The 10,603-nt window shown below is 51.6% G+C and overlaps 1 protein-coding gene across 1 annotated transcript; it reads left to right on the top strand.

Moving 5' to 3' along the window:
- Positions 1–256: 256 nt before the first annotated feature.
- Positions 257–10,093, top strand: INSIG1 (insulin induced gene 1). The gene is made up of 6 exons (XM_074315060.1): positions 257–395; positions 901–1,338; positions 4,039–4,163; positions 5,398–5,564; positions 5,872–5,971; positions 8,226–10,093. Exons 2-6 carry the CDS (start codon positions 927–929, stop codon positions 8,253–8,255), a joined length of 834 nt encoding a protein of 277 aa, XP_074171161.1. The 5' UTR covers positions 257–395; positions 901–926; the 3' UTR covers positions 8,256–10,093.
- Positions 10,094–10,603: the final 510 nt, after the last annotated feature.

Raw genomic sequence — 10,603 nt, 5'->3', positions numbered from 1 at the left:
CCCAGCCGCGTCCGCCCGCCCGCGGGTCCCCAGCAGCCCGCGCGGCGCCCCGGCCCCGTGCGCCCGCCGTCCGCGCTCCCGAGCCAGCGGCCGGCGGTGGCGTGTGCGCACGTCATATGGGCGGCCCCCCCCCGATTGGCCGCGGCCGCCTCACCAGACCGCGAGCGGACGGGGGCGCGGGGGGGCGGGGCGCGCGGAGGCCACGCCCCCGGCGCGCGGGGGGGCGGGGGCCGCGCGGGGTCACGTGACCCGGGCCCGGCCGCCCGCCTTATAAACTGCGCGGCGCATCGGGCCCCGCGGGCCCTGCTCAAGGCGGTCGGGGCCGAGATCCTCCTCCGTTACCTGCTCCGACGCTTCCTCCCTCGGCGATCCCGCGGGCGGGCGCCCCCGGCCAGGTACGCCGGGCGCGGCGGGGACCCCGGGGCCGGGGATGGCGGGGGTCCGGGCGCGACCCACACGCCGCGGTCACCCCCTTTCCCGGGGCGAGGCCGCCTTCCACCGGGGTCTGCGGCACCGACCCCGACCGCAGCCGCGGGATGCGAGCTGCACCCCCGACCCTGGGTTGGCCGGGCCGCCGGTCCCCCCGCCCGGAGGACCCCAGTGACTTGTCCCGGGGCGGCCTGCAGACGGACGGGGTCCGGGGAACTTTGGGGCCGGGCGGCCGGCACCTCGGCGTGTGCAGAGGGTCGTGCAGCGCGGGGCGCCCACACCGCCCGGCCGCTGGCAGCACCGCGCGTCCATCCCCCTGCGGCGGGGACGCTGTCCTGGCCGGCGCCTCGCCCGGTGCCGCGCTGTGGGCTGCGCGCCCCGCTCCCTCCCGGGATGGACGGACTGACTCCTGGGCCTGCCCCGCTCCTTGTAAATGAACTTGGTCATGATCCCGCCTTCCCGTCCTTCTAGGAAAGCCTGTCAGACTCCGGGGACTGATGCCCAGACTGGACGACCACTGCTGGAGCTGTTCCTGTGCTAAGCGCGCCAGGCACCGAGGCTCCCCCGGAGCCGGGGCCGGAGGGCTGGCGGCCAAAGTAGGGGAGATGATCACCTCGTCAGTGTCTGGGCCTTCCCTGCTGGTGGCCCACAGCGCCCCGGGCACGGACCCCTCGCGTGGGCTTCGGAGCACCCGTGCTGGGGGCCGCAGTGAGGGCAGCAGCCACGCCATCACCTGGCACCACCACCTGGTGCAGAGAAGCCTGGTGCTTTTCTCCGTGGGGGTCGTCCTAGCTCTAGTGCTCAACCTGCTGCAGGTCCAGAGGAATGTCACCCTGTTCCCCGAGGAGGTGATTGCCACCATCTTCTCTTCCGCCTGGTGGGTTCCTCCCTGTTGTGGGACAGCAGCTGGTGAGTAGAAATGAAAGGTGCTTGTTTGATCAAAACCATTCCTCAGCCTATGAGACACGTTTGTTTGAACATGGAGCCATCCACAGAGGAAGAGTGTGCATCTCTCCAGTGTTGGTACTTAGGGAAGCAGTGGGGTGGAGAGGACACCGAAGCCCCAAGTGCTAGCCTCTGGGCGTTGGAGGAAGCTGGGTGATGGAGATGAGGTGGGGAGAAAACGGGCTGCTCCTGCCTCAGTGCCCGGCTGGCCAGGTCCTTACTGCCCTGGCACTGAGGGCAGTGTTGCGGCTCCGCACCTGTCATGCTGAGCCAGCTGCCACGATTGGCCGCCTGCAGAACTGGTGAGCAGAGGCCCTGGGCCGCTATTGGCTGCCCCAGTGAACATGCTACACTGCTGGGTAACTGAAAACAAACCCATCACGTGGGCAGAGTGGGCAGAGACGTTGCCAGGGAGCAGCCTCTCCACTTCCTTCTGCCCAGTGGCCTAGTGAGCAAGCAGGGCCATAGCCAGGCCTTCTCCCAGAACTGTTAGGATGAGTAACCCCTCGTCCCTCGTCCGCAGTGGAGGTGTGAGTGTTCCTAGCTGGTCTCAGAGGTGCCAGGAAACATAACACAGGCTTAGTGTAAACTGTGGGCTGGAGGGTTGTCCCTTTTTAGAAGAATTTCTTGGGTATTTAGCTGGTTTGATAAAAATGCTGAATTGATCTCTGCCCAGAAGATCATGTAAGACTTCTCTAGTCACACAGCATTTGTTGGTCAACAAGCATCTGTCTGCTACCTCTACCAGCTGTGGAAATTCAGAGTGAGGACACCAGCCCTGAGCATCCATCCCATGGTCCGACGGGCAGAACAACTCATGATGATAGTGCCACTGGCTTTGCAGCTTACGTTTCTGGACTGCTGACTGTTGTTTTGTTTATTCCTTAGACAGCAGTGCCCCGCCATAGCTCCATTTTACAGATGTGGAAACTGAATCACAGGTTCTGCAACTGTGTCCAAGGGACACAGCTAATGACCTGCAGGGCCACTTGCATAACTCTGCATGCTGTGTTCCTGGAGTCTAGGTGTGTCCCCTGCCCCGTAGGGACACACCACCTTCTCAGCACTCACTTAAAACAGCAGGAAGGGGAGAGCTGTGAGTTGTGGCCAGGACATGTCATGGGGGCACTGTGGTTACTGAGCAGGGTAGACTGTCTTCATTTTGTCCTCAGAAAGCTTTGGTCCTGCTTTGTTTTTCTGAGACCTTGAAGTATATGTCTATACTGTCAACATCCTTTCTGAGAAATAGATCTGGATGCAGAATTCTATTTTTCATACACATTTGGCCCTATAGTTTCTTTCTTTGAATCAAAAACTTGATCTTAAAAATGAAACACTTAGTTTAGGCTTTATTTGTAATGGGAGCTTCAGGAAATTCCAGGAATATCTGAAACACGGTTTCTCACACCCTACTTTTTTTTCACCATCAGCCAAGAGCATAAGGGAAACATTTCACAGTTTAAGTTCACCTACTTAGCTTTCAGCCTTCAAAGGTAAGGTTAAGTTATAGTGAAGTAAGTTATAGAATGTGGGGTTCCATTTTTCAAAACTCCAAAGTTAGAGCTTGATGAACTGTAATATGAAACTGAAATGAAAATTTTCATTTGAATGTGTGGCTTCAACTGTTTCTTGTTTCTCTGTTCAAGAGCCTAAAATAGTTACCTCTTCTATCGGTCACCAAGGTGGGACTTCTGCCAGGCTTTTGAGCCTCTGTACTGGGTGACGTCATGTGGGAACCTTGGGTCCCACTGTCGGGTCCCAGGGCCCTGTATCCCCACCAGTCACCACGCACTTTGTCCGTTCGTGCCTTACTCTTTTCCATTTGCTTCTCTCCTGGTGTGCCACGCCTTCTCCCTGTCTGAATTCTCATTTACTCTCTCAGGCTTTACAGTTCTGTGTCTGTAAAACTTCCTGACTGTTCAGACCACAGTGAGCTCCCCCTCCCGTCTTCTAGTTACTTCACATATGAGGAAACAAACATGAGAGCCAGGTCCCATCACAGTGAACTGGGAGCAGAGGCCTGGCCGTCTGTGCCCGGTCCCACACTCCCCCGCAGGCCAGGTCTGGCCTCGCAGGGATGGTTCAGCCTGGTTGTCCTGTCACAGCATTGTCACAGGGGTGATGCACAGTGCTGCTCATGGTCTCCTAGAGTAAGGGCTGTAACCCCCTCACCATCGAATTTAAGCCACCCTCTGGGCACATGGCCTCCATGACCCAGATGTCAGTCAGGCCAGCATAAATGTGCCAGCATCAGTGCTGGCCGAGTAAGGGAGGGATGGAACTTGTGATGTGACATGTGGCCTCAGAATTGCTCCTGGGAGCTTGCCTCCTTCATTGTAAAATGGGAATCACACTGATGAAACAGAAGCCGGCCTTTAAGTAGTTTTCACTCTAGGGCCACGTGGCTACGCCCTGCTCAACTCGCATCTATGTTTAGCTAAAGCAAAGAAGAGTGGTTTTGTTTTAAATGTCTCAAAACTGATTTTTTTTGTTTGTACTCAAGAAGAACAGAACTATAAAATGAGGCTTCATTTCAGTATCCTGTTATCGTGGATAAACTTTCTAGAAGGACTGGTTTGCATAGTGTGTTAATAACTGTCATGTGGGACTGTGTCATTTTCAGCTTGTCCATCCTGACGCTGGTATCTTTTCTTGTTTTCACAGCCGTCGTCGGCTTGCTGTACCCCTGCATTGACAGTCACCTTGGGGAGCCCCACAAGTTTAAGAGGGAGTGGGCCAGCGTCATACGCTGTGTAGCTGTTTTCGTGGGCATCAACCACGCCAGTGCCGTATCCTTCAGGCCGTGCCATCCGGAGCGTTTCCTGGGGTCCTAGGTTGAAGCACTCCGTTGCTTTTAATGAGCATGTGTTATCTCTTAGGTTAGTTGAACCATCTTCTTCCAAGTGTCTTATTTTAAAGCTGATTGCTTAGTTTACACTTGGTGGGAGTTTGCACATGGTCCTTGGAGCCCTTCCAGCTCATTTTGGGGAACAGTGACTATAACAGGAGGAGCAGAGTGGCCTCCTCACGCTCCTCTGTCAGGCCATGGCTTTGGCTTCCTTGGAGTTTGTTCTGTAAGTTCCCTTTTATGTTTCTACCTATGTCCTTCCATTGTAGACCGGGTTCCTGCAGCCCAGTGACAAGTGGTGAGAGGGTCACAGCCTGGGCCACTTCCAGGAGGCAGAGGAGAGGCCTGTCTCTGCTTCTCTGCCCTCGCCCTGGCTGTGACCACAGAAGCTCCAGGCCCAGTCCAAAGGGGTGTCCTCTGGAACAGGGTTCTTAACACCAGGTCCCTAGGTCCTGGTGCCCTCAGATGGACCGTGTCACACAGAATCTGTTGTGTGTGCACAGAAGTCCACTCAAGAGCAAGGTTCACAGTACCCACGTCTCGGAAGATCGGGGGGTTTCTTAGCACAACTAGATGTTACTTTCAAATCTTAGAGAAAGACATTTTTAGAGTTACCAATTTCTGTATCTGCTCTACCCCAATTTTAAGGACAAGAAGGTCCCTAAAAGGGAGTATTATAAGATCTCTTCCTCTGACACATCTGTTTTGTCACTGGTTGGTGAGCGGTGCTGCCATGAAAGCCAGCTGTGTGTCTCCACAGACTGAAAGTGTGAGACGGTGACACCATTGTGAAGCGCGCCTTCGTGCACACGTGGGGAGAAGAGCGCACACGTGGCTCCAGTTACTAATGAAAATGAGGCATAAAAACAGGCCGAGAGATGACTTACCAGCAGATAGGTTGCTTTGGGGTCGAAATGCCGGCAGAATTTTACACCTGGCTTTCAGGACGTTGGCTCATCAAGCTGCGTGTTTAACCCTTTGATCCAGAGAAGTTTCGGGTCGTCTTGAGCACGGGGCCCTCATCTCCCACAATCCTTTGTGAGCTCACCGGGCAGTTCTTGTGGCTGGAGCACGATGTAGGGGGTGACAGTAAACACACTGATGGAGTTCCTGGGGGTTTGTATGTTGGATGCTATTAAACATTGTTAAATGTTCCTTAACATTTGCATCACCAGAAACTGGATTTTGCCAATAACGTTCAGCTCTCCTTGACGTTGGCAGCCCTGTCCTTGGGCCTTTGGTGGACGTTTGACCGTTCGAGGAGTGGCCTCGGGCTTGGGATCACAATCGCGTTCCTCGCCACTCTGATCACGCAGCTGCTGGTGTACAACGGCGTCTATCAGTAAGCGCGCTGCCCCCGCAGCCCCGCACAGGCTGCCACTTAACTCTGACGAAGCACGCCCACTTCGCTGAGACCTTCAGGTTTCATTTATACACACACGCCACAGACATAGGCATGAAATTCTCAAGAATGAGGCTTGTTGTTGATTCGCATGTTTAAAATGCCCCATCGACAATTTAATGTAAAGGGACACTCAACAGGAGCAGAAAAAGTGTTGAGATATCAACATCATGCAGTATTTCATGGTTAGTGTGCACTGGTGTCCCCGGCAAGCAGACTCACCCGGAGGTCCCTTCTCTTTCTGCAGGTACACATCCCCAGACTTCCTGTACATCCGCTCCTGGCTGCCATGTATCTTCTTCTCAGGAGGTGTAACAGTAGGAAACATAGGACGACAGCTGGCTATGGTACGTAAAATTGTCACATTCACTCCTAACTCTGTAGTTTCTTAGTTTGATAGCGTTGCTTTATGTCATACGTTATCATTTGTGTTGATAAATGTCTAGTTGAGACTCAGCAGCAACCATTATTGAGAAAAGCGGATGTTTAAGAAAAAACAAAACAAAACATGTAATGATACCCAGGTCGTTCTTTGCTGAATCATCAGATTTGGACGTTTGTAAACCCATAATGAGATCTAGGAAGCCAGCAGCTCTTGGGCCTTCCAGCTACTGTAGTAATAGCAGAGAAGTGGTTACTGAGACGGCTGCAGTGGGTGCTTTATCATGAGTGTCCTCCCTCCCTTGACAGGTGCAGGTGACACTAGGGAAAGCGTGGCAGAGGCCTGAGGCTGCAGAGACCCTGCATGTGCCAGGTCGGGGCTTGGCTAGAGGGCACTGCCCACAGGAACAGGTGGAACCCTGCCTGAGCACTGCCCTGTCTTTACTGAAGGAGAAAGAAACGTGCCCTGCCTGGCACAGAGCCAGGTTCGGAGAGCCAGGAGAGCGGATGACGTCAGGGAAACCGCACTTTCTGGTTGTTGAAAATTGGCATTTGAACCCTTTACCAAGAGAAAATTAAATGTGGGCATCTAACTGTTATTTCAAGTTCACTTTGACTCCAGGGCTTAAATAAAATGAGCTAAAAAAAGAAACTAGTGTCTTAGAAAGGCCATTGATTTCAGAGATAAACTCTGGAGCTTTTTCAGGAAACTTATCTTGGTCCCTTGTGTGGTATCTTTAAAACAGGACATTTTTTTTTGCGCCAGCGGGTCTCCACCCTTTTGTTTGTCTTCCGTCCCCCAAAATATCTGTAAATGAATCTCCTGAAAGCAGTAGAGTCTCACGAGAGCCACGCCTCGTGGGAAAGTCACTGCTCTCCCACTCGCTGTCCAGTTCAGTTGGCTTTGGAGCCTGGCGACCCAGTCCCCCCCTCGCAGGTCATCTGTCCGCTTCAGCCTGGAATAAGGAGCCTTCTGTCCATGGTTCTTGCCACTCCCGTGGGTGAACAGAGACCTTTAAAATTAACGTTGCCCCTGCGGCAAGAAGATACCTGTGCGAAGCCAAAAGTCCTCGTCATGAGACCAGAATTGGAAGTGTAGGAAATTAGATTTGCTCCAGATTATGTCCAGGCTGAAGAATAAAAATTACATTTGCAATAAGTTTGTTTTAGAAAACTGACTCCCTGTAGCATTGGCTGTCCCTGTCTCACTTTGGTTTTTCATGGAATCTTTTGTTTTGGGGGCTTTTCCCCCCTAGCAGCCACCGGCGTGGTCAGATCAGGGACCGACTGCTGCCCGAACCCCGACGTGGAGAAGGTCCTGAGGCCAGGAAGCCTCAGCCAGGGAGCACGGAGGTCCGGCCTCCTCACAGAGGGGCCAGTGCGCCCTGTTCTGCAGGGTTTGGCCTGTGTGTCCCCAGTCGTCAACCTTAGGAAAAGTTTATTCTCTTACCAGACTTTTGTGGAGTCTAGAAAGTTGAGGCAGTGACGTAAAGTCGCACCGTGCTAGAATCTTCCAATCAAAGGGAGACAACTACAGCAGCAGCTTTAAAAAGATCAAGTTACACATTTTCTTTTTCAGAGGAGCTAGGCTGCTTCCGCTTGTATCCTTAATTATTTTCTTTCTTCAAAGAAATGAAAAAAATCAACAGCTTTCTTATTTAATTGCATTTGCAAAAACAGGCTTACTCTGCTCCAAATTTGAAAACTCATTTCCTTCCTCAAAACCCAGGAATGCACTCCGTGCCTTAGAAACTGGACTTGTCAGCGTGCCTATTCCGTTTGTCTTCACCTTCCAGCACGATTGCCTCATGGGGGGCCAGGGGAAGCCCCTCCGCTGTCCTGGGGTAGCCTGGTGACCTCGGGGAGGTCATTCAATCTTCAGATCTGCTCCTTCGTCAATGAAACATCTGCCCTATATTGAGAATTTTCCTGGCAGGGTCTGGAAAGCAGTCACAACTGCAGGGTCTGCCACAGATGTTTTGAGAAGGTCCAACAAGAAAGTGTGTGTGGAGAGGCTGTGTCAACGTAAAGTTCTGTGTCGGCTGTGGCAGCGTGGCTGGCAGGGCTTGTCTGCTGCTGCTGCTGTCCACGTTTGTCTCCGTCATCTTACCCTGGCCAAACGGATGTCTCCTCTCTCACCTTTCATGGTCTGCTGAACTGCCAATTAAAATATGTATACATTTAGTGCTCACTTGCTCTTTTTTGTCTTTTCACTTGTAGGGTGTCCCTGAAAAGCCACACAGTGACTGAGTCTTCAACCCACTGATTCTGAAGAACAGCAAGATGTGGGAGGAAACCCACGCTTCAGATTGTGACGAGATGATCTGTTTTCCTCAATAATCTATTTACATTGGGCTGACTGTACAAGTGACTCCCAGGGGGAAAAAATCACCTATTTTAGAATAGCAAAGTGGGACGAGTGACTGCGTGCCCTGAAATGTCACCTTGGCTGTGCTCACGCCTGCATGTGCCCTGCAGAGCCTGGGTCCCGGGCCGAGTATTCGGTGTCACCGGTGTTCTAACAAGCACGCGGCCGTACGTCGAAGCCTTGAGCAGAAGCCTGGCTTGCAGCTCTCCTTCTGTGTTGGCGCCGCAGGGGGCCTCATGGTGCTTAACCACGGTGAAGAGTGGCAGCATAGGAATATTTACCCACAAGATTGTTTTGTTAAATAGGGTTGTGTAGAAAAAGAAAAGCAGCAGCAGCAAACGTACCAGGTGTCAGCACCGAGGTCGCAAAGCACAGCTGTGCTGTTTGGACCCGCTTGGACCTCAGTGTAGACAGTCCGAGAGCAGGAGACCCCAAAAGGTCAGCTCTACACTGTGAAATACTGGGGTCTCCACCTCGGTGTTTATTAGGAAGTCTTACCCAGAACCCACAATCGTCTAAGAGTGAGCGAGCACCTGTCTGCCGCGTAGTTCGTGCTTCGCGAGCCACAGTTGTTTCTTTGCTACTCCAGAATAGAGACGACTTTTTTCCCACAGCCCTATGGAATCTGCAATCTGTGATTGCCTTGTAGGAAAGGGGTACGGGTGTCACTGCATTACACATTCGGTGTTTCTGAAAACGCAGAGATGTTGGTGAGGCAATGTCTCTGGAATGGTGTAGAGCATATCAGACCCGATTTGCAAGTGTTGGGTCATTAACTTCAAGTGCAATGTCTATGAAAACCAATCTGAGCCTTGTAGTCTCTTAAATATTTATTTTTTTTTTAACGTACAAGATGTTAAAGAGGGTTCTCCATTCATTTCAGTGCTGCATGGAGGCAAAATTCAGCAATAATTTCTTTCAGTTGAGAAGTTACTTTGTTGGCGTGCCCTCCACTGAGCCCTTTGAAATACTCCAGTTTTGTGGGTTTTAGTAAACTTGTAATTTTTACTTACAAATTTATTGGGATTTTTTTTTTTTTTTTTTTGTATTTTGAAATTTAAGTGTTTCTGGTTTGTTTTAAATTCTGTGGAAGCAGCTTGATTAGAAGACCCCTTCGAATGGGAGTCGGCCGTCAGCAGGCCCAGCCTTGGACGCGTGCACTTGTTTTCGTCACGTGGTGATCCTTGTTGCAGGGCTCTTGTTGTTTTGAGGGAAATCACATAGGAATTTTAAGTTACTGTAGCTAATTTGGTCTAGAGGAATTTTGTTTAAAAGAAAATGGGATCATTCTGAGATTTGCAATGACCCCTTACCCATTTTCTGAAAATGAAAATGAGTGATTAGCTGCAAAGATTTTTCAATGAAGTTGTCAGCGTTTTATGAAAAAACGGAAGTTACTAGCTGAAAACGGTCATTGAATCTTTAAAATATACTTGATCTTGCACAAATAATAAGTATTCCTTTCTCTTAAACTGGAAGCAAATCTGTATCTGTTAGAAATAATGTAGCCAAAAACTGTGAATCTGAAGACTTTTCGCCAATTCTTTACAGCAAGTATATGAACCAAAGTGACTTGAGTTTGTAAAGGTGTAAAAAAGTGTGAACAGAATTTGCACTACACCAGATGGGGACATCCAGTGAGACTCACATCATACTAAGCTGTCAGCATTGTGTTCTTTTTCCATTCATTTTTTTATTTCTATTAAAGGTTCAAAACCAACCATTGTGTTTATGGGTTTTTCTTTAACAGGGAGAATGGAAAACTATTTTATAGCTCCTCAACCTTTAGGGAATTTCCACATAACCTCTTGGGAGAATCCCACGTGAGTATATCGTTTCCTCGTGGGGGGCAGTGCTATGCAGTGGCAGTCACTTTTAGCCTTCCCTGCTGTCCCCTCCCGGGAATGCTGTCCTCGGTCTTGGAGTGACAGGGCCCCTTCTCTGGTCCAGATATGTGTCTGGAGGGCCCCGGGGTCCCAGCAAACAGCGCAGGGAAGGGCGGACCATCCAAGCCCAGGAACACCAGCATCTGCGGCTGCGACCTGCTTTGCTGGTGCCTGCTGGACAGAAAGTCGCCCAGGTGACTCGAAAGCTGTGCTGTCACCAAGCAGCACGTCGCCTGTGTATCTGGTCACTGCCCAGGTCTGTGAGGCCAGCCCTGCGAGGGGCCCTTTGCTGGCTGCCAGGCTCAGGGTTGTGGACACCAGTTGGAACCTGCCTCAGAGCCTCC

The sequence above is a fragment of the Rhinolophus sinicus genome, linkage group LG11 (genome assembly GCF_036562045.2).
Source record: "Rhinolophus sinicus isolate RSC01 linkage group LG11, ASM3656204v1, whole genome shotgun sequence".
Taxonomy (NCBI): Eukaryota; Metazoa; Chordata; class Mammalia; order Chiroptera; family Rhinolophidae; genus Rhinolophus; species Rhinolophus sinicus.
This window is presented reverse-complemented; position numbering and strand designations above follow the sequence as displayed.